This window comes from Lissotriton helveticus, chromosome 5_1 (genome assembly GCF_964261635.1).
Source record: "Lissotriton helveticus chromosome 5_1, aLisHel1.1, whole genome shotgun sequence".
Classification (NCBI taxonomy): domain Eukaryota; kingdom Metazoa; phylum Chordata; class Amphibia; order Caudata; family Salamandridae; genus Lissotriton; species Lissotriton helveticus.
In genome coordinates this window covers 501,488,483-501,512,561 of record NC_136065.1, presented here as the reverse complement: position 1 = coordinate 501,512,561, position 24,079 = coordinate 501,488,483, and the positions used below count along the sequence as shown (strand labels likewise).

The window sequence follows — 24,079 nt, the reverse complement described above, 5'->3', positions numbered from 1 at the left end:
TTCCCCAGCATCACATGATTAATCACTCAAATATCAACTTTAAATATCTACAAGCAATTCTTAAATTTTTCTCCAAACATCACCTCAAGAGTTCTGAATTGTGCATATTTTCGTCTTGCATACACACTTTTCAATTTCGACATAAATATATTTATTTGACCAAGCAAATGCTTCGAATTTAGCTCACTTGGCTGCACACAGGAGAGTAATTTGCTGGTAGCTGAAGAGTTACCAGTAGCTCACAAGCTAATTGTTGGAGAAGCCTGGTTTAATAGTAATAGTATGCTCATTATCTCTCAGAAAAGGAAGTTTCTGATTTTGGTTCATATGTAATCAAAACTATTGAACATCAGCGTATGCATACAGCTGGGAGGATGGCTCATGAGCTGAACTCCTGAGTCAGATAGACTCAGCCTCCCCATCGTCCATGGGGGTTCAAATTGAGTGCCATAAATGCATTAATCATAGTACCTGTTTTTACACCACTTAGAAACCACAGAAGGGTGGTATTTTACTCTATAAAAATGCAAGTTATTACATAGGTGAGTTATTGTTGACATCTCACTTTGTTTGAAATCCAATTTTTTACTCTTTTAATAACTTATGGCCTAAACATATTTGCCCCAAAGTTATGGAAATAGGAAATCTTAGAGTGTGCCAGATTTGGTGCTGATTGCTCAAATCAATCAAAAATGATAACTGGTTAAGTGGGAGGGTCCAAGAAATTGTGACTTTGGTCAATAATATGGGAATTCCCATAGGATATATTCGCCGTACATAACTCCAAAACTTCTCATTTAAAATTACCAATGTTTTTTGAGGAGGAGCCAAGATGGCGACCGAGATGGCTGCGTAAACGCTCCGCTCCGTGAGCCTTCTCACCCCGCGCATATATCCTGGCAATCATCCTGAGCCATAACGGCATATTTCAGTAGGCGAAGGACATCTTTCACTTACCGTTTGCTTCCGAGGCTTCTACGTGCGGCAGACCCGTTGTAGTGTCCCCGACTGTTTCGCGGCCTTCTCGGAGCTGGGACCGGGGTCTCGAGTGAGGAGAGTGGCCGGCCGCGAATGCAACAACAGCGGCCTCTGACGATGGTGAGGAGTCGGCCGGAGGGAACCGAAGATCTGATGGCCGATGGCGACAGTGCCGACCCAGCCCAACTAGCGGAGGGCCTTGTGGGAAGTGCGATACAGCAGGGTCGAAGGGAGTGCACGCTACTTGGCCCCCCAGTCCAGTGTTGTGTCCGGGCATACTGATGACTTTTCCCGGAGTTAGCGGGCGGCTCCCAGGGAGCGACGGGGATTTTGTTTAGCCCTTTGGTGACCCTTCGCTGAGAAACCTGCCTTGAATTTCGAGATCCCCGTCGTGAATCCTGTTCCTCCCTGGTGTGAGGCCCGGCCCTGAGGTGAGGTGGAGACGGACGAGGCCGGATCAGCTAAGATGGCGGACAGCACCCTCTTACGCACACCTCATCCGGGCAGAGAAGCCACTGTGCGAGAGAGTCCTGCGGTCTGGCGACACGAGAGAGAGCCCACGTCCAGAGATATCCTGGTTGCGTTAACAACCCTGCAAATGTCCCTGATTCGGGGCGCCCAAGATCTGGGAAGAAGGATGGCCGCCATTGTTGTCCCACCGCTCCACATGGGCATGGTTCGATCTCAAGGCAGCGTCGATGTGCCCGCCTCTGCGTCAGTGTTGAATGCTCCAGCTATGCCTACGTTCGTGGAGACGCCGATAGACCCGGTCCATGATACCGCTTCGGATGGCTCGGTTGTCTATGTGGGTGACTCGCCAGGGCCCCTGTCTGTTCGGCGGCTGAGGAGACAACATCGTTCTGTGGTCTGGGCTGCCCCGGCGGCGTTTCGACGCTTACCGGATTGTGTGACTCTCTTTTCCTGGCTGATGAGACTATGTTCGGACTGGAGGGTGTTTCCGGTGTCGATATTGACACAGACGGATTTCCGCCATACGTACTCGGCTGGGTTTTGGGGGCTACGGTCCCGTGGATTACCGGCGCCGCCCGGTCTGCCCGGATCGGCTGGACCCTCCGCACTGCTCTGTATGCCGGATGATAAGTGGACGTACGTTGGTACTATTGCTAGAAAAGGCCAGGGGTGAGACCATCTTGGACATAATAGAATTCATTGTTGGCTGACGGTGATTAGGGGGACACTCAGCGGGGAAGTTATTGATTGTGCTATTGATGATTATTATTTACTGTGGCTGTTCTGATACTGTTTTTAGGATGTCTACTGTGCGCGGTGGGTGAGGGGGGGGCCGGGTGGCTGGATCGATGGCCCTTCTCCGCATTTCTTCTTCTTTCTCTTTTTCTCTTTTTCGGGTCTCTCAATTAGGGCGATAGGCACGCTGCTGGGGGGGGGGGGTAGGCCGTAGCCTTCTGCAGGGGTGCAGGGTGGGGGGTAGGGGGGTTGGGGATTGTTCATTTGTTCTTTCTTTGTCTCTATGGCCCTTTGTCTTTCTTCCTTTTTTGATATCGTCGTTCTTCATGTTTCCTACAATATGTTTCGTTTTGAGGGGTGGGGTGCAGTTCGCCACGACTTGTATGTGATTTTAACGTTTATCCTGACTTGTCTGCCTTACCCCCATTTCTTCTACTGTATTCGCACTATTTTCGGAATCCTGCTTCATGCTTGCTATCGTAGGACCATGTATGACCATATGGCATTGATTCTGATACGTTTGTTTTTATTTTTTTTCTCTTTATTGTAAAATGAACCTTCTCGAATCCTGAATCTCACGTAATTCGCCTGAATACAAGGTATATCCTGGGCACATATCAGACCCCGATTCTCGGGCTGCTATATCTTTGTACGTTGCATTGCTATACTTACGAATCGTCTAGCGGCTGGCCGGGATGGTTGTAGGCCCATGTTTGTATTTACTTGATGTAACAATAAAGGTTAAAAGGTTAAAAAAAAAAAATTACCAATGTTTAATGGCAAGTAATGTCTATATCAATAGGTGTCCTCTCGTGGGTACTTGCATTGCCTTTCAGCTGTGTTGAATGTTGGAGCTCTAACCAAAATGTGAGTGGCCATTGTTCATGCACCAGTGATTTATATGTCTGTAAATGTTCAAGATCAATAAAAAATAATAGATAGTAAATTGTAAAGTCCGGAAAAAAGTTGATAGGCGCATTTGTTGTAGACACTCACTGGCCAATTGCTTGAATGTTAATGACCATTGGGTGGAGGAAAAAGAAAGCAGGTCATCTGGAGAACAAATGATGAATGAGTGAGAGGGCCGTGGGCCTCCCTACTTATGCAGATATCTCTGCTGCCTGTCATACAGCCGGGGAGAGATAAAAACAAGCATTGGCAAAGCCAACATGTCCTGCCTTTGATAACTTCCGCGTTGCTGTATAGCATCAATAAAAATACAAATGCTTTTTGCTGATGCTGCGTCACTTCAGCAAAGAAAAAGTAAAGAAAAAATGTGTCATGACAACATGTGCATAAGCATCATTATGCTACTGGCATCCTAGCCAGTCATTAGATGGGTGCATCCGTGATGATGTCTGCATGCACCTTTCACAGCAAATGCATGCTCCTATTTATTGGCCTGGGACCCATTTTCTGTTGTTTGGACCAGGATTAATAACAGACTTTTTCCTCACATGCAAGTCCTGTGGTCCAGGACTCCGCAGAGAAGGCCAGACCTACGAGTCTCCCAACGTTTTCTGACAGTACTCCTATCGCACATATTAAGAATCAGCAGGTAACAGGTCTGTGGTTTATGCCATGACGTGACTCAGGACAGTTTGTACCCCCATGTGCATGTCTTTCTCAGATACCTCAGATCCCATAGCTCTACGGCCTGTGTCTAAATACCACATATGCCAGGAAGTACAATGTTGAGATTTCAAATTCTGTGCTAATATTGGACAACATTTGGAAAATTAATTCGTCCTCTACAAGGTCGGACACCAACTCGGTGCCACATTAAACTGCAAAACCAAAGGGGATGATGGACGGAGTGTTGAGCATTGCAAGCACTCACCCCCAGGCAACTGATCTGGGTTTAATCCATCATCGTTCTTTAGCTCACTCAGCCACCCCAGTTCAGACATGGCATATGCAAATCAGTCTGACCCTTTGCCTCATGGGAACAGTCCAGCCCGAACTGCCAAGCTATGTCTTCCCTGGACCGGAAACTAGCATCCTGGGACTGGTTTCTGGCTAATCAGCCATCATCAGCCAGGCTAGCTGGAATCCAGTGGAAAAGTGAGCAAGGGACCCACGCCTGGGCATACCCTGCCAACTTAGGGCGAACAAAGCAAAACCAAAGGGGATGATGGACGGAGTGTTCAACATTGCAAGCACTCACCCCCAGTCAACTGATCTGGGTTTAATCCATCATCATTCTTGTGCTCACTCCGCCACCCGAAGTGGGAGTTGGAGGGTGGAGTTGGAGGGTGGAGGGTGGACTTGGATGTTGGAGTTGGAGGGTGGAGTTGGAGTTGAAGGGTGGAGTTGGATGGTGGAGTTGGAGGGTGGACTTGGAGGGTGGAGTTGGAGTTGGAGGGTGGACTTGGGGGGTGGAGTTGGATGGTGGAGTTGGAGTTGAAGGATGGAGTTGAAGGATGGAGTTGAAGGATGGAGTTGAAGGGTGGAGTTGAAGTGTGGAGTTGAAGGGTGGAGTTGAAGGGTGGAGTTGGTGTTGGAGGGTGGAGTTGGGGGTGGAGCATGGGTGCGAGAGCGAGAAAGAGACTTAGAGAGAGGGGTAGGAGGAGAGAAAAAATAACACACGAGTGGTGCTAATGAGTAATAGGTGTGATGTGCACAATTCCGTTATAAAAGGCTCGATGGTGAGTTGCCTTTGAAACTTCTTTTGGAATCGGACGCCCACATATAAGTAAAGGGAAATACTTATTCCTGTAAGTATTTGTTGCTCGATGAGGATATACGAGTCTAATAGAGGCTAAGTATTTGCATGTAATTTTATTATAAATTACTCTAAGCTTGGGCTTAATGTGACGTTTCAGAGTGTAAATATAAAAGCAAGTTTCGGGCTTTTATTGACGTATCGGGCACCCTTAAGCAAAATATAAGCAAGTTACTGTTTAAAGATGGCGGTGGCTGGAGATATTGCAATTGGCGTTGTCACCACGCTACTCCGAAAGCGGGGCTTGCCAGTCACATTACACCCAAAGTGGGGTTCGCCTGCAATGTTATACCCAAAACGGAGGTTGCCTGTGTTATCACTAGTACACATAGGATAACAATCTCTCGGCATTGCTGTGGCGGGGGGGCGGGGGAGCAGGAGCGCATTCCTTTGAAGCCTGTGCGATGCCGGTGCCGATGCGGTATTCGGTAATTCCCATTCATTCCTATGGGCCTGTAGGCTGTAGGCCCATAGGAATGAATGGGAACTACCGAATCTGTATTTACCGATTCGGTAAAAGGGGGGAAACATTCAAGGGTGGCAGGGTGTCACTTTGACACCCTGTTTCACCCCTGAATTGTGCATGGGTGCACATGTGGCACACATACATGCCCTAAGGGCATGTATGTCTGCCACATGACACTGTTACTAAATGCAAAAAATTGCTTTTTTAGGGTTTTCGTAATTTACCACCAACTTGTAGTTGGTGGTAAATAACGAATCCTTACAGGTGAAAAGCACTCACTTGAGTGCTTCCTACATATCAGATTCGGTAATTTACTGAATCGGTATTTAAGAATTCTGTAATTTACTGAATTCTTAAATACCCCTTCGGTAAATTACCGAATCTAAAATGTAGCCACCTACATCCCAAATGCCTAATACCGGTCGGTAACGGCCGAAATTCGGTAATTTCGGCCGTTACCGACCGGTATTAGGGTTCCTACATCTGGCCCTTTGTCCTAAGCCTATCTCGGCGTGGATGGCACTGTGCTGATCCTATGGTTAAAGACTTTAATTGAAAAGCAGACATTTGAGGTGAGCAGAGTGTCTCTGGTGTTGAGGGGGCTCTATACAGTAGCTGCTTTCACCCATAGCACGTAAATATATATAGTCTGGGTAAAAGAAAGACAGCCGCAGAAAACTACTGCTGTGATTTAGACTTGAACGGTTTTGGGAACTGTATGTTCTCCGCATTCCCTCATTTAGGAGACTTTTTATTTATTTCATGGCAGTTTTCTTACCTATACTGCCTCTGGTGCTTTTTACAATTTAAGCTTTTAAAATACACTGACAGAGGAAATTATTAAGACAATGTTATAGATTCTGCTATTAACTATCATTATTTATGTCTGTTTTTCAGGAGCCGGCAATAGCTTTTGCTAAAAAAGGCTACCACATTTTGTTAGAAAAGCCAATGGCGGTAAGTAAACACAGGCCATTTATCTCGTATATAACTGTAAATTGAGGGAACAAGCACTTCTCGTGAAGAAGTTATGCCTTGAACATATATATTGCGTGTAGCATGATATCCCACTGTTTTTGGACAAACTTTGTAATCAAAGTCCCAATTTCTTTTTCAGTTTAGTGTCACGCCTCACTTTGTGATGATGCTCTCCACTTAAGCCATACTTACCATTTAGTACAGAATACCAAACCTGAACCACATCAGTAAATACCGACTCAAGGGAGTGAAAACCTCACAATTCCAAGCTTATACTGCCACGCAAAATCTGTAATTAGAGCTTGCAATAAATATGAGGTGCAATTATCTAGTGATTCATATGCATAATAATATGAGGTGCAATTATTTATTGCTTCATTTGCAGATAATATGAGGTGCAATTATTCTTGCATCATATACAGAAAATAGGAGGTTCAACAAATAGTGCACGCGGTATGGGGCATATTCGGAGGGCGGCAGACAATATTTTTAATCAAAGCACAGGAAGACCCGAAAACAGCATTTACCGTCAAACTGAGAACCTGCAGAGATATGGACATTGTTTGAAATGCTGCACTTTGTTTCCACAATGGGATCATAGTTAGGCGTCTCCACCAAGTGATTGTTGTACGTAAAGTGTGACTGAAATGCTTGAAGCTTCAAGGCACAAACAATTGACTGTACACACTGTGCACAATTATGTGAACGGTTGTGGCCACTGTACTGCAACATAATGGATTAAGATTTCTAACTTGGTGGGAGAAGACATTACCTGTGACCTGCTTGCCATTGTGGAGTTAAAAATGGATGGAGAGATCTTACCAAGAACCCATGTCTTCTGTAGATGCTGTCCGTGTGATGGGTGGATTCAGCTATCTCTCGGGTTCAAGGAGTCTTGGGTAAAACCAGATTGTCTTACATAGCACTGTGAAGCAGAGAACTGCATAGCACACCCTCTCATGGGGCCACCCATGCTTCATTAGTACAGTCCGTAGCCCCAAACGTATTTGGGAATGGCATAATTGCATACAAATTTGCTTCCCTGTCCTTCACTGTTAAAAGTCTGTGAGATAGAAGGTGTGCCGGTCATTGACATTTTCCAGAGCATCCAGGGCCTGTGTCGTCTGTCTTGTTTTCGTCTGTCAGATTCCTTCTGACAGTGGTGAGTTTTTGGATACCGAGGCAGTATCATTACTCCACATTCATTTTGAATTATTTAGTCACTGTTTAGGTTGTCTTATTGATGTGTGACGCTTTGTCACTCCAGGGCCTGTGTCAAGACCTTTGGGAAGGTTAACCCGTGACAGTACATGAACCAAGCCCTCCCTGTGTTGGGCACAGTCGCTTGCTAAGAATCCCAGCACAGCAAGAAATGTAAGAAGGAGCTAATGAAATTGATATGCCAATGTCGTGCACCAGTGCATCATCAGTGGAAGCAAGGATGGTGTGTGCAGGGGAGCAACTAGACCCGTACTTTGGGTGGGGGGGACTAACACTTTGTATAAGGAGGGCAGACCCATCATCCGAGGCAGACTCTCGTCTCTGTTCTCATACAGTACTTAAGATCAACTGAATTTTTCAACACAATATGTAGAGTTTATTTAAATTTAAAGTGCACTTGACCAGGAAGATTGGCCGCAACATAACACAAAATAACTACTTTTACGGTGGGTTTAGGATTCTTGCTCAATCATTTTTCACTGAATGAATTACAAATGTTATAGATGTTGCATTCTAAGACATATTTATCCTACAGACCTAGTTGGAGGTGAACCTTTAGGTTCTTGTCTCTGTGGCAGACTATGGCAAATGGTGAATTCTAAAACACACTGGGACAATATGACTTAATGGAAAATATTTTAGAAGATATTTGGTTGCTTTACATCAAATCAGATTTTGTAAAAATGCCTGGTTATCCACAGTTCCTTAGCTATTATTCTATTCCCACTACATTTTCCAGCATACAGCACTTTTATGTTATTTACAGGACAGAATGTTAGTACAGTAGATAACTCTCTTGTGCACAAAATAAGCATAATGTGTGCTGTTTCGTCACAGTATGCACTGTATTTGCAAGCTATCAGATTGTTTACGAAAACTAGTAGCAGCAGAATATTAAGTAGCGATACCATGTTTTTAAAATATTCGGCAATAATTCATGAAGAAAAACTAAGCTACAACTTAAACTTTTGTGTGAGGCGAGTTACCAGCAGAACAAGGTTCTTGCTTAAAGAACAATGGCAGCCGGCATGACTCCTGAGTGGCAGGGCGGGAGTGGGCGCTGAGGAGAGGGGCGCGGGGTTCCGCAATAAAACATTTTTTTTTTTAATTATACACTTACCTTGCCTCCCGGTCCCTCATATTCTGCTACTGCTCTGCTTGTGGGATTTGAGAAACAGGAAGCCAGGAAGAACAGCCAGGCTTCCCTGACCAATCACCACGCTGCAGTGCAGCATTGTTATTGGTAAGTACCTATGCTCCCCTGACCAATCACAACGCTGCAATGCAGCGTTGTGATTGCTTATGAGCGTCCTGGTTCGACACTCAACCAGGTAATGGGGGCGTGGGATTGTTCTTCATGCAGGCTGTAATGGGAAGGACATGGCTTTTGTAGTTCGGACTGGACTGTTCCCATGGGGCACAGGGTCAGCGCTGATTTGCATATCGCCATTGTCTAACCCAGGGTGGTGTGGAGTGGAAAAACGATGGATTTGGTCCCAGATCTTTGGACTGGGGTGAATGTGTGACATTGATCCACATTCTGTCCATCACTGTTGTGTTTGCAATTACCGCTCTAAGTGTACTGGGGATGCTCAGACGTGAGTCCCAGGCACTCCACACCACTGGAGTCAAGCTAGCCGGGCCGATGAGAGGTGTTACCTCGAAACCGGGCCGGTCCTCGGATGCTTGATTCCGTTCTGGGAAGGACATGGCTTTTGTAGTTCGGACTGGACTGTTCCCATGGGGCACAGGGTCAGCGCTGATTTGCATATCGCCATTGTCTAACCCAGGGTGGTGTGGAGTGGAAAAACGATGGATTTGGGCCCAGATCTTTGGACTGGGGTGAATGTGTGACATTGATCCACATTCTGTCCATCACTGTTGTGTTTGCAATTACCGCTCTAAGTGTACTGGGGATGCTCAGACGTGAGTCCCAGGCACTCCACACCACTGGAGTCAAGCTAGCCGGGCTGATGAGAGGTGTTACCTCGAAACCGGGCCGGTCCTCGGATGCTTGATTCCGTTCTGGGAAGGACATGGCTTTTGTAGTTCGGACTGGACTGTTCCCATGGGGCACAGGGTCAGCGCTGATTTGCATATCGCCATTGTCTAACCCAGGGTGGTGTGGAGTGGAAAAACGATGGATTTGGGCCCAGATCTTTGGACTGGGGTGAATGTGTGACATTGATCCACATTCTGTCCATCACAGTTTTTTTTTCTTTCTTTTTTATATATATATTTTTATTATTTTAAACACAAGAGAAATAATACACATATCGGGTGCCTATAAACAAAACACATTAAAGCTGAGGATGGGCGAGTGAAGTACAGAAACACCATACGGTCATGAGCGGCAGGATAAACGATACCAGCAAAAAGCTGGAACAAAACAATTAGACATCAAGAACCGCAGGCATCCCCCCACCCCATCCACCCACCAGAAATACAGGATTTACGGTGCATACATGCGACACCCAGATACGAAAAAACAGGAGAATATGCCACAGCTCTTGTGAGAGAAGGGAAAGGGGAATAGAAAGGTCATAGAAAATAACAAAGGAAAAATAAAAAAAAAAACACCCTACACCCCTGCCGATGGCTACGACCTAACCCCACTAGCAGTGTGCCTGTCGCCCCCTAAACTACACCCCAAGGAAGGGGAAAAGGTGGAGGAGGAGAATGATGCAACACAATACGAGCTCCCGGACTCCCATCCCCCCGCCAAAAGCAGACACCCCCTACCATCAGAATAGCAAAGCAGAGCAATTCAAGAAATAGCCTGTAGGGGAGCCGCACACAGAGAGGAAAGGGACCATCCCGTCCGACCCCAATCAACAAAGATGCACCCATTCAGATACTTTAGAAAAAACAATAACCAGACTAGTCAAATTCACAGCCGGCCCCGCTCCCACAGATACAACCCAGCCAAAAACTAGAGAAACATCGTAGCGAAGTCCAATTAAGTTCAGCCCAAACCCTCACGGTCAAAAACAAAAAGGCCGTCCAGCACAAAAAAGTCGCCACGATTCTCTAGGTTAAGTACCCCTCTGCGGAACGCCATCACAAAAAGAATGCCAGAAAACAGGAAAATGTCAAAGTTAAGGTTAATGCGAGGAGAGGGAAGGCAGGATAGACGTGCACAGAGATCAAAAGTCAGAGCAGGTCCATTGCCCACCAGCGAGAAAGAGTCTGAGCGGTGTCGACTGCTCACAGAAAGAGGCGAAGGTCGAATTTGGCAGTCGTGGGAGAAGGCATACTTTCTCGGAGGAGTAGTCACAGCCAATTCGGGTGGTATCGATTCAGGGCTGAACTCACATCCTGTCGTTTTGGCCTCGAACGCCGCCATCTTAGGGTTACTAGGAGATTCCAAAGGAATAATCCGCTCGGGGTCCTCGGCACCAATCGAGACGGTATCCACGGGTGGAGTAGCTCGGCTTTCTAGCAACAAAGGATAGGAGTCCGGTCTAGGACTAATACAGTCTACGGTAACAATCATCCCCTGGATGGTGGCGGTGACCCGTTCATGAAGCTGCAAAATGGCGGCCAATACAGTGCGTAGCGACGGTGTAGTTGCAGACCGCTCCATCGCCCCCAATGAATGACCGGGCGGGTATCAGAACCCCAGGGGTCGACTTCTCCGGGGCACAGGGCAGAATTGATGTAAAGTCCACTGTAAAACACTTCCACAGCACGATAGGTACACCGTCGCCGCCCACGAGGCACTGAGCCCAGAGAACCACCGGGAGCTCAACGGGGTCTCCGGGAACGGATCCTTGAACAAATAAGCGATAATAACGGGCCACCGCAGTTGCAAGGTAGTGCCGTCACCAGAACACCATCCAATAGGGGAGAAAAAACAAAGCCACTTCGGGAGACCGGATCCACCTACTGTCCAAAGCCGATGTTGTTCGACTCCAACCCGGCCAAGTGGAAACTCGAGGCCCCGGCGTCAAGGCTGGGGCAGGCCAAAAATGGCGCACGGCATATCTTCGCCGTCCGGGCCGCCAGAATTTCGGGGTTGCACCTTTCGAATCAGGCGCGGCTCACCAGCACGGAAATCCGGCGGGAGGTCAGGATAATATACAGGATTTACGAGCTTCTGGCGGAGGTCGACGGAGCCGGGAGCTTATGCGGCCATCTTGGTTTCGAGCGTAGCTCCTCCCCCCCTGTCCATCACTGTTGTGTTTGCAATTACCGCTCTAAGTGTACTGGGGATGCTCAGACGTGAGTCCCAGGCACTCCACACCACTGAAGTCAAGCTAGCCGGGCTGATGAGAGGTGTTACCTCGAAACCGGGCCGGTCCTCGGATGCTTGATTCCGTTCTGGGAAGGACATGGCTTTTGTAGTTCGGACTGGACTGTTGCCATGGGGCACAGGGTCAGCGCTGATTTGCATATCGCCATTGTCTAACCCAGGGTGGTGTGGAGTGGAAAAACGATGGATTTGGGCCCAGATCTTTGGACTGGGGTGAATGTGTGACATTGATCCACATTCTGTCCATCACTGTTGTGTTTGCAAGTAATGCAGCCGGCATGGAGAACGGAGAGGAGCCCATGACTGGTTTCGGGTGGCGGGAGAGGGCCGACCAAACAGTCACTGCCCACTTAGAAGTAGGCAAACCACTCCTTCCCTGCTCCGAGAGCAGCGCAGGCCCCCCCACCCGCCCGCAAAAGAAACTTAAAATGATAATAACGCAAAGTTATTCTCATTTTGTATTTCCTTTACTTTGTTTGCACTGCTCAAAAGTAGTGCGGCGGCGCTCCTCCGCCAAAGTGGAGGAGCCACCACTCTTAAAGAATTACTAAATTAATGAATCTGACTACTAATAAGAGTGGTGGAGCTAAATTGACGTAGAATTAAAAAAGGTTTTGGAAAAACTGGAGTAATTATCATGCAAGGAACAGAATTTGGTACAGACATTCTATGGTTTCCCATGTTGCAGCAGGCAGGGATGGAGGCATAGTGTATAGTCTTGGCAATCCTAATGCCGACTTAATTTGATTTTCAGACGGAGAGTACATGATTTTCTGAACAGGAACTAGATATTCCAAGAGAGTAAAAACCTGCACTTAATATTTTCCGTTTCAACTTCTGCCCCTCATCTCATGATAACCGAACCCTCTGCTTTCTATCTTCTTAAACCATGGTTAAAGACCTTACATTTCTAAACGTGATGGTCTCTGTCCTCCCATTTGTTCTCCCTCCAACTCTCACCATATTAAGCTATGGGTACACAGCTACATTTAAATACTAACAAAAGGTTCATCAGAGATCAGACTGTAGACACTGTGGAGAGGGGGGCAGTCTACTGCCTCCGAGGGGCTCTATCTGGCTTACTCTAGTGTATTTAAATAGCTAGATTATAATTTTTAACTTACTATCATCCTTTGTTACTTTCATTGTCGAGTGTCACTAGCTTCTTATTCCTTCCCGCTACTAACCGCTCCTGCCCTCTTTTACTTCCCATTATTCCTGGTTTTTGCTCTCCTCCCAAAACATTTAGTTAGATGCTTAAGATGAGCTACATATAGAAGAACACTGTTGTGCTGTCCAGTGAGGTATCCATCTCTTGTGGAAAACTAAAGCACTACAAATGCTCCTGTTTCCTTTCTTCTGCCTTGTGTCCTCATTTACCTTCACCTTCCCATCTTCTCCATCTCTCCTGCCTCTCCCACCCTCAGTGTTTTGAGGTGCCCTTATGGTGGCTTACGGAGCTATACAAGGTAGCAACAAATCATCTTTGGTTTACATATTTTTGTTTTAAAGCACTATTTTGTTTCTTGGTAATGTGACCTCTGTGCCTCTTTCTTGTTCTCATAATATTACTGTGGGTTTATATCACTCTCTCTTTCTGGCTCACATTGGCCTGTGCACAGCAGCAGATGGGAAACAAAGTAGTCCTTTATAGGAGAATGTGACCTCTTCATAGCATCATCCTACACCAAACATTCCCGAGGTTGCTTGTGAGGGAGAACTCTGGGATGCAAATTCCATGACATTGGTATAAAGTTCCCCGGTAGGGCATTTGGTCATGGAGGTACAGTTAGAATAGTGATATCTTGGTGTCCTCTTCGAGGTTGGTTTGTAGGTCTTGTTCAGTTTTTTGAGACACGTTTTGGCATGTTGGCTTTTGGATGTCTTGCCTTAGCCTTGAAGTACAGCGATTTCTCTTCTTAATATTCTATATTACTTTGTTGAACCCTGGGATCCTATTTACATGGTTTAGTTGCATGAATACACCCACCTGCTTGACTCTAATCATGAGCCAAATGTGTCAATAATTTCGTAGGGCAAGACAAGCTTTTCCTTATTTGCGGTACAGGCAAAATAATGTGGTACAGATCAAATAGGAAATGAGAAAGGAAAATGATCTGAGCAGCTAATACCAAGATGTGTGAGCGTTTCACTATGCCTCAGCCTGCTGTGATTGCTCTAGAGCCATTTCTTTGTTTTTGGTGGGGGTGAGGTGAATGCTGAGGTTGTGGAGGTTTACAAGGTTCTCTAGGGCGATGAATAGTTTCCATTTAGGATTACGGCTAGTACTGTTGTAATCACTCGTAAGAATACTTTTTCATAATATTAGACTGATGGATTTGTGATCTGATCAGTGCATTCTGATTTGAGATTTGGTGGGATGTTATTTATAAGTAGGTCCACTCTGTAGGATAGTGATATAGCAAGACAGTCTTAGAGACACTCAAATGTGGAAAAGGTTCTTTTAAGTGTGCATTTGCAGGTGAGGCAGTCTTTTTCAGCTGTCTCTCTTCATAAGTTATGTGATCACCTTTGGTACTAGGGATTCAGTACGGGACTGGGCATAATAATTAAGCCAATTGTGCCACATAATTATGCCCAGATTGCTTAATGTAGTATTTGTGGTTACATTTTAGGCCACTGATTTTACAGTTGCTTGATTGCGGTAAATGTTGAAATGTTTTACTAAAGATCACTACATTTTGAGTATGGTCCTGGGATGCACACATTCTTACTCATGTGTAGGTTGTTGTGCACTGCCCAAGTACTCGCAGTACTACAGATAATTTTTTGGGAGACAATGTTTGGACATTATTATAACTTGAGTTTGTGATTGTTAGTAATGCACGCCTTGCTACAGACACATGTTTTTCTACACCGGATGGGCCCTTTAAACCACACTTTTTAAAATGAAATTTCTCCACATTTAACATGATCACATGTAAACTTTTCAGCCCACGTGTGCCCTAAAAAACGGTAAGTACTGCCTCATCTTTTTAAGATAAACCGTTAAAAATATTCTAGACTTATATATACTGTGGGTGTGAATTGAAAAACAGAAAAAGTGAAGTGTTGTATTCCACAAAGCTACCACTATGTTTGGTTACCATCCAATAAACATATTGGCATTCGCTTATCTATCTTAAACATCTGAAGTGTGATTAATAAAATGTAGATTTTCTCTACAGAGCTTACATGCATATAAAGTAATATGGTTGAAATATTTTTACTGAACCATATAAAAGACATCTCGAGTTGCATAAACTCAATCTGACCCAATTCAAGAACAACTAGTTCTCCACAGAACAGCTCTATACAACAAAAAATCCCATCAGTCTCTGTTAAAAGCAACAGGAAGTGTAAATAAAATCAGGGGTCAGAAGAAAGCAACAATTATGTAACCACTTCGATAGTCAGTGAAACCCCCCTTTTCTCTCGTTAGTTTATGGGGGCAGAAAATCATGGTCAACCTCCATGTCAGAATAAGTGGTACAATAAGTGATATCCTCCCTGGTGTCTTGGTCCCTCCTGCTAACCTGCTTGGGCTCCATGTTTGTATGTGAGTGCAGTCGCCAAGAAACTTCCTAACCACACTAACCCTCCGTAGCAGAGCAGAATACAAGGAAGCGGAAAAGTTCAGACGCATTAGTTCTTTTGTGGCATGCTGCATCTTCTGATGCCTTCTCTTGGGCATTCTACTCCAATTGTGGAAGAGAAGAATTATTTTGCCTCAAAACTTATGTTCACCTTGCTTTGCCACAGCATGACATTCCTCTTTGTGAAGCCGAACCGAACTCTACAATGATGGTTCTAGCCCTGTCAACTCTGCTTTGGTCGTCTCATAGGAAGACTAGGAGCTTTATATGCCACTAGCTCAGGAACCCTCTATTTCGTAGGACATATGATTGTATGAAATTCTACAGAGTGGCTGCCATATCTTAACCTTCATTCAGGGGTAACCCTGACTCCATATGTGCCATTATCACTCAACATTGCCCCTAAAAGTGGCATTTGGTTGAGTTTCTTAATGGCACTTGTCCAAAGCACTCCACTGCAGTCACTCTCTTTTTTGAGAGTTCCAACTCTGGTTTTGATGCCGGCCACCTTGAGGCTAGGTCCTCGAATCAATGTACTATTTCCACCACCTCTTATCTACACTGACACATTCAAACTGTTCATAGTGAGAGCTTCACATTGGGTCAGAAGGACAGCTCTTGTGCTGCCCTAATCCTCTGCCATGTCACGTGAGGCAGTTAGCAATGATGATTTCTGCTGATAGAAATCATGTTTTACCAAAGAGTTTGCTCCTTGGACTGCTTAATATGTTTTTTTTGCTAGGAATGACAACAGTTTTAGAAGCTGCCTCAAATGACAGCTGTGGGCCAAGCAGGCTCCAAGTTTTCTACATGGGGCTCAAATGAAACCCCCTTCTCAATATATTTCTGCTGTCAAAAAGTCCTGGGCTCTCCACCACTTAGCTTGTCTCAGCTGGTATCTCCAAAGTCTCTCCCTGGGTGCTTTATGTAGCAATTCCCACTGACATACCGGTCGATGGAATGCAGGAACCTAGCCAGGCTGGTACCCTGAAGGGACTCTGGGTGCATGGGCCTGGAACCAGCTACACCAGCTCAGGTCGAGAAGCTTCCCAGACTCCTCTGAATCTGCCCCGCAGTTGGGCACTCTACTAGGGTGATGCTGTTTACTGTGTGCACCTCCTCAACACCATCTTGAATGCTCCTCAGTGGGCTGGAGCCCCGCTCCTCCCAAGTTCAGGTCCTGGTTGGCGGATTCCGTTTGAAATAAATTATTTGTTTGTGTACTTGCACTCAGATTCAACTTCTGCTGAGACTCTGGAAAGTAGCCATCTTGCCTCACAGCTAACCCCACGCCCAGACATACTAATTGAGATTCAGTCTAACCAATGTACATTTCTCCCTTCAAAGTACATTTGGAGTCGTAAATGTACAACAGCAGCAATGAATTTACATTTTGACCAAATAACGTACATTCGGAGACCCAAATGGACTAAATATGTTAAAGGGACCATATCACACAAATGTAAATGTAAATGTGTTTGTATTTATATAGCGCCTTCTACCCTGAGGTCTCGTAGCGCTGTATTCATACCGCTGTGGAACCCATCCTGGCTTTCCTGTGAAATGTCCACTCCTGGGCACCCCCAAGGTGAAGCCAGGCATCCAAGCGCTGCTGGGGCCGTTGTGGAGATTAAGCAAGCTATTGCCCAGAGTCACAGAGTGGGACCCATGATTAGACTAGGCACCGAGGCGAGAATTATCAGATCCGGGGAAATTGAGTCCAAGAGCCGCCGAGGCGGGAATTGAACCCTGATCCCGGGCCAGACCTCTGCATCAGGGTCTACCGCTCTAACCATTGAGTCACGCTTCTCCAAACATATTCATACAGGGAAAAAATGCAATATTGCATGCATATTCCCTCTGCTAAAAACACATAGAGGACACATCTTGAAACAGGATAACACCTTGTGCTGTACCACATAACTCAACTCGCTCACTATCACTGACATAATTTGAAGTTTACACTGAGACCTAATGGTGCACCGGGTACAGAAAGAAACGGTTCAAAGATTATCAGCGCAGCACACAAAACATATTTTTGTCAGCAATGCTTCCTACTTTACCCTCACCCCCCCAGGAGAGGGCCAAAAGTGTCACTCTCATGTGCAACATTGTATTCTTTTATGCCCACTGCTGATGATGCAGTAAGGCGGCTGTATATCAATTAAGGTGTGTTTCAATAACATTCATTATGGTTAAACTTAACTAATTCTGAATGATCACAAAAACTCCACAACACCATATATGCATTGTTGAATATAAATTAAGACATTTGCTTAACACTATTATTGACCAATTACTCTATTGTCATCTCAGTGCTACTCATTTTGTCAATGCCAAAAGGATGGAAGGCTGAAATGCTCTTGCTGGGATTTAAGTTCTGCCTTGCAGTTTACACTTAGGTCTCTGCAAAAGGTGCAATCCTGGTGCATGAGTACATATACCGACTTATAGAGCACATGCCTATCCTGTACATTATGTATAATGAGGGATGTAACTGGTAGTTAAATGCGTGCTGCTGAAACATACTGTGAGCCATAGGTCAGAAGTTTGAAACTGGCAAGGCAGCTTTCCATCATTCTGAACTACTGTTACACTGTGCAGTGGTAACACATGAAGGTCCCAGCACTTAGTGATGGCAGAAGTGGATTGTGAAGCTATGTACAGAAAAAAAGCAACCAATAAATGTTATTTTCATCTGATGTCAGAATGCAACTTTTTGTTCGTTTATTTTCTGTTTTTGTTGCAAGTGTGTAAAGGATGCACAAATAAAACAAACCAGCGCCAAGATTCATGTTTCAATGCCATACTTGCCTTAATTGACATTTGTTTTGGAATGTAAAAATGTGTTGCCAGATAGTTTTTCCCATATCACCGCCTGGGTCGGTTGCTTACATATGTGAAGTGAGCATTTAATCTTTTTTTTTGTTGATGTTGCGTCTTTGATTCTCCTGCAGTTTTTATGTTATTTCTGTGTGTGTGGCTGAGATGGGCTGTGAAAATGTTAGCTTTCACACCTAATGGCAGACACACAACTTTGACAAAGGGGAAATGATTAGAAAGGAAACAAATCTGTGGAAATTAAAAACAAGCAGTGGCAAAGCCAATAGATTTCACCTATGCGAGAACTATCAGCGTTGGCAATATGTTTTAGCCATGTTGTACACCAGTGTGGCTACTGTTCAGCATGGCTAACCGTTAGTGGTGTGGTGTGGGGTGGGATAGATTGGAGTAGGGTAGATTAGGGTAGATTTGAGTAGCGTGGAGTGGGGTAGATTGGTTTCAAGTAGCGTGGAATGGGGTTAATTGGTTTACAGTAGAGTGGGGTACATTGCGGTAACGTGGAGTGGGGGTAGATTGGTTTAGAGTGGAGTGAGGTAGAGTGGGATAGATTGTAGGTTGTTATATTGGGTAGAGTGAGGTAGATTGTAGTGGTGTAAAGTGGGATAGATTGAGTGGAGAGGCCAGGGGTAGATTGGAGGGAATGGGGGTAGATTGGAGTGGAGTGAGGTAGATTGGAGTGTTGTGGGATAGATGGGAGTGGGGTAGATTGGAGTGGAATGGGATGGGTTAGATTGAAGTGCAAGTGGGGTATATTTGGATGGATTGGGGTAGATAGTAGTAGATTTGGGTGGATTGCGGTAGGCAGGGGTTCGGTATAGGTGATTGAGGTCAGTAAGTCAATACATTTTATTTGATCTAAATTGGAGGCATAGATCATAAAAGTATACATTAAAACAATGAATCTTCTTTCTTAATACAATAACATTAGTTTAAAACCAGTGAATAAAAGCAGGTGTTACATAGCCCAGCTCGGACAGCTTCAGGTTGACGTTATTCTAAAGTGCAGTGATTCACAGGTTAAACTCAAATACTTTGTGCAAAATACACAGTAGGGATATCAGGTAAGATGCAACGCACACACATTTAGTAAATTAATTATTAAATAATTAATTAGAAATAAAAATCCATCCTTTGGATCAAATACAAGTCATTTAAAAATGTTATATGTATTAGTGCAAATCCATATCTGGTATCATACCTAGTACAGGTGTGTAATTTCTTAAGATATTGGGTGCTCATTTGAGGAGCTACTTTAAGATTTATACAATTGATCATTATAAGAAATGCCTCCTTAGCGTGCAAGCCCAAAGAAATGATGCTACGCAAAAGCAAACATGGGGATCGTGAAGCTTCTTAAGAAAAAACAAGGCAATGCGACATTGGTTATAGTTGTGCCGCCTTTAAAAAGGTAACATGTTTTTAATTCTCTGTTCTTTTTAAAAGTGACAGAGGAAAAAGAGGTGTTGTTCAGATTGTACGGATAGATTATCACATGTGCATGGGTACAGGTCGTTAAAGGAATACCTTTTAGTAGGAAACCCCAGCATCAGGGGTATTAGGTTGGCACGAAACCTTAAAAGGATAAACCTATGGTGTACTTTTCTGACACCGTCCAAATACGAATATTCACCCTTCATTAGAGGTGGAATCGAAATTTGCCTAGCATTGTAACGGTAAGTTTCAATTCTATTAAGGACACGGAGGCGAGGATTATGCTTATATCTTCTTCGCTGATTTTATTCACAAACTCACAGCAGCCAAAAAGCAATAACATCAGCCCTACCACAGAACAAAGGGTATGGGCGAAACAAAAGAACATGTCCATAAACTACAACTCCCATGAACACCATAAGGCAGTCCATAATGTAGTCCTTTCTTAGTATGCACTGCATCTAGGTAAGGCATCCGCCTCATGACCACTTCCTCTTTCTTCGCGCGAGTCACGCCATTTCCTTACTGGTCTTGCTTGACGCCATCATTTCCTACAAAAAACACCACAGCGTCAGCAGTGAAAGGGAAAAACTGCCAGCGTCCACAGATCAAACAATGCACAACATTCAAGTTTCATCACCATAGGACTGGAAAACCTGAGCACTTACTGCAATACGGGCGGGATATCTCCGCAGGTAGCCTGGGAGGGATAATCCTCGCCTCCGTGTCCTTAATAGAATTGAAACTTACCATTACAATGCTAGGCAAATTTCGATTCTATGTCAGGACCGGAGGCTTCAGATTATGCTAGTTTAAAGCTTACTCACCACCAAATGTGCAATATTGATGACTGGTTTGAAGTAAAACCGCTTAAAGGTGGAATCCGATGACCAGTCCGCAGCACGCATCAGGTCCTCCAACCGGGCACCTAAAGAGAACGCTTTGGAGGCCATGGCCCCTCGAGCCGAATGAGCACCGAACTGCTTCGTGTCAATGCCTGCTTCCTGCATGATCCACCGTACCCATCTGGCGATGGTGGGAGAAGAGACAGCCTTGTGCGGCTTCTGCAGCACTATAAGCAGCTGTCGTTCGTCCGGAGGGCGAAGTTCCAAGGTCAAGTCCTCATAAGCCTTCAAACACTGAACCACGCACAGTTTGGGAACGTCCACGAAGTATGGGTAAGAAATCGTCCTTGAAGCGCACTTCGTGCGACGCCCATCCGGGGAAAAAACCCTCGCCGAGACATCCAAGGCGCGTACATCCGACACTCGTCTGCATGAAATCAGACACACAAGCATTGCCAACTTTGCCGAAAGCTCTTTCAAGGACAGATACTTGTTCGGTGGCCACGACAAAAACAGGTTAAGGACCAGGTTAACATCCCAAAGGACCGAGTAACGCGGTTCCGGGGGTAGAGAAAGTCGAATTCCACGCAGGAGTCGACAAACAAAAGGATGTTACCCAATCGGCACCCCCGCCACCGGCTGGTGGCCCGCCGAGATTGCTGATCGCATTGCATTGATAGTACGATAGACCAAGCCAGCCGCAGCTGATTCTGCTAAATAATTCAACGTAGGAACGACGCCTGCGACCAAGGGATCCAGGTCCCGTCGAAGACACCAACGTGACCACTTATTCCAGGCAGAGCGATAACGTTTAGTCGTGCTGCTGGCCCAGGCCTTGGAGAGAAAACACTCAGCTGGTCTCGAAAGGCCCGGGAGCGACCAACGTCGCCCGAAAGCCTCCATGCCATGAGGTGAAGAGAGCTCTGAGTGAGCAGGTGATGGAGCTCCCCGTCCGCGTTGAGAAGAAGTTGCGGAAACTGGGGGAGTAGGATTGGAGAATCCCAAGAAAGTTCCAGAAGAACCGGAAACCAAACTTGAGACCTCCACCAGGGAGTCACCATGACCACCTCCGCCCGTTGGCGGCGAAGCTGGGCCGGCGTTCTCAGTACCATCGAGAATGGGGGAAAGGCATAGGACGTCTCTCGACTCCAGTCTTGGAGGAAGGCGTCCGTGGCCTCCGCAAGAGGGTCCGGCCTCCAGCTGTAGAAACGCGGTAGCTGAAAATCCAGACGGGACGCAAACAGGTCCACCGAGAACGGACCCCAGAGGCCGTTCAGCCACTCGAAAGGTGCCGGGAATGCCAATCCGCTACCTGATTGTCTTGACCCGGCAAGTATTCTGCCATCACCGACACCTGGTGCGCAAGGCTGTAATTCCAAAAGTCTTTCGCCAAGTCCGAAAGAGCCTTGGAACGAGGGCCACCCAAATGATTGACGTAACGCACAGCGGAGATATTGTCCATGCGAAGCAAGACACAGGAGCGAACTGTGTCCTTGGTCCAGCAGCGAACCCCGAAGGACCCGGCCAACAGTTCCAGACAATTGATGTGGAGCTGCTGCTCCCCGTACGACCAGGCGCCGCCTGTGGAAAACTCTCCACAGCGGGCGCCCCAGCCAGCCCAGCTGGCATCGGACTCTATCACTAAGTCTGGGACAGGGCCGAAGATCGCTCAGCCATTCCAAGCCTCCATATGTGCGAGCCACCAGGCCATCTCCTCCTTCACCTCGTCCGAGAGGGGAACCACCTGATCGTAAGTCAGACCCCGCCGGAGATAGTGCGCCTTGAGGCGTTGAAGGGCCCGGTAATGCAGGGGCCCCGGAAAGATTGCCTGGATGGAGGAGGACAGGAGACCTTCCACCCGGGCAATCTGACGGAGAGAGGTATGCGATCGTGAGATCGTCTGGCGGAGGATGTGGCGGATCTTTCCTAATTTCCTGGAGGGAAGGCTCAGGGTGCATTGCACCGAATCCACGGAAAAACCGAGGAACACCACCGACTGGGACGGAACCAAAACGGACTTCCCGCTGTTGATCACAAACCCCAGACCCTGGAGCAAGGGAATCGCCCGGCGAAGCTGAAGATCCAACTGGACGGGACACTGTGCCAGGATCAGGATGTCGTCCAAATAGACTATCATCCGGATACCCTGGCTCCGCGAAAATTCCACTGGCTGAAGAAAGCCCGAAAGGAAGGGCGGTAAACTCGTACCCCTGACCTCTCCACCGGAACTGCAGAAAACGCCGGTGTGGAGGGTGAATGGAAACCACCAAGTACGCATCCTTGAGGTCCAGACGGATCATCCAATCACCGGGCAACAACACATCCCTCAAAAGATGGATTCCCTCCATCTTGAAGTGCCGGTAGACTAACCAACCGTTGAACTCCTTGAGGTTGATTACCGGACGCTTTCCGCCATCTGCCTTGTCCACCAGAAACAAATTGCTCAAGAATCCCGCTGGGTGTCGAGTCGAAAGACACATGGCGCCTTTGCGAAGCAGGTCTGAAACCTCTTCGTCGACCAGTGGCGCATCCGCGCAAGAGAAAACGATAGGAGGAGGAGGCCTGACTTGACGGGGCTGGTCGTAAAACTCCACGTGGAAACCCCGTATAGTCTGTAAGACCCAGGCGTCCGCCGTGATAGCGGCCCAAGCCTCTGGGAACAAGGCCAACCGCCCCCCCACGCGGACCTGGTCCGCCGAGATAACACTCACCATTGGAGGAATTTCCGGCAGCGTTCTTGAATCCACCACGGCCACGGAAGCGTTGTCCTCTGGTTGGATAGAAGGTGTTGTAATTTTGGGAGGAGTTATACTGCCCTCGCCCGGAGCCTTGATTTCTGTTGGTCGCCTGCTGAACACCACGGCCGGTTGCGCGGCCCCCTCCGCGACCGGCCCCCCTGGAGAAACACTGTTGGAAGACCTTCTTAATACTCGATTGGGCTCTATCTAAGGACGTGAAGGTATTAACAAATTTTCCCAGTTCTTTTATAAATGGATCTCCAAAGAGGTCACAGCCCCTGCCTCGGAAGATGCCAGATCCCCCAGCTTAGGGTCTAACTTGATCAGGAGGGACCTCCTGCGCTCTGTTGACAACGCGCAGTTCGTGTTTCCCAAGAAAACCACCACTCTCTGCGCCCAGTTTGAGAGGACCTCAGGGGAAATGGCTGCCCCAGACACTTTCGCCTCTTCAGCCATGTCCAGAATTTTTGTTATCGGGCCTATGGCGTCCAAGAGCTTATCTTGGCAAGCCCGCCAGGAGCGGTCAATGCCTTTGCGAGGATCTTTAACGAACTTCGCTAAAAACGTGGCCATCTTGGGATCCAATTCCGGGGTGAGGGCAACCTTCCCCTCCAGCGTAGACCTGGGGCATTCCCCACGCAAACAGCTCCTCGCCTCCTTCTCCAAAGGTTTGCGGAGGCGGCCAGCAACGAACTTCGCCACCTTCTCCCCAGGGGTCCAGGCTGCTGACCGCGGATGCATAATTTCATCCGGGTCGAGCATACCTGAACTATCCTGTGGAAGTTCGGCGGCGGAG

General features: G+C 46.6%; 1 protein-coding gene across 7 annotated transcripts in view; it reads left to right on the top strand.

Moving 5' to 3' along the window:
- Positions 1–24,079, top strand: part of LOC144754696 (putative oxidoreductase YteT) — a 1,220,731-nt gene that overhangs the window by 524,912 nt on the left and 671,740 nt on the right. For all 7 annotated transcript variants that reach the window (XM_078642823.1, XM_078642828.1, XM_078642827.1 and 4 more), the window contains one exon: positions 6,273–6,332. In XM_078642823.1, the coding sequence (XP_078498949.1) occupies positions 6,273–6,332 (60 nt within the window). The remainder of the gene's footprint in view (positions 1–6,272; positions 6,333–24,079) is intronic.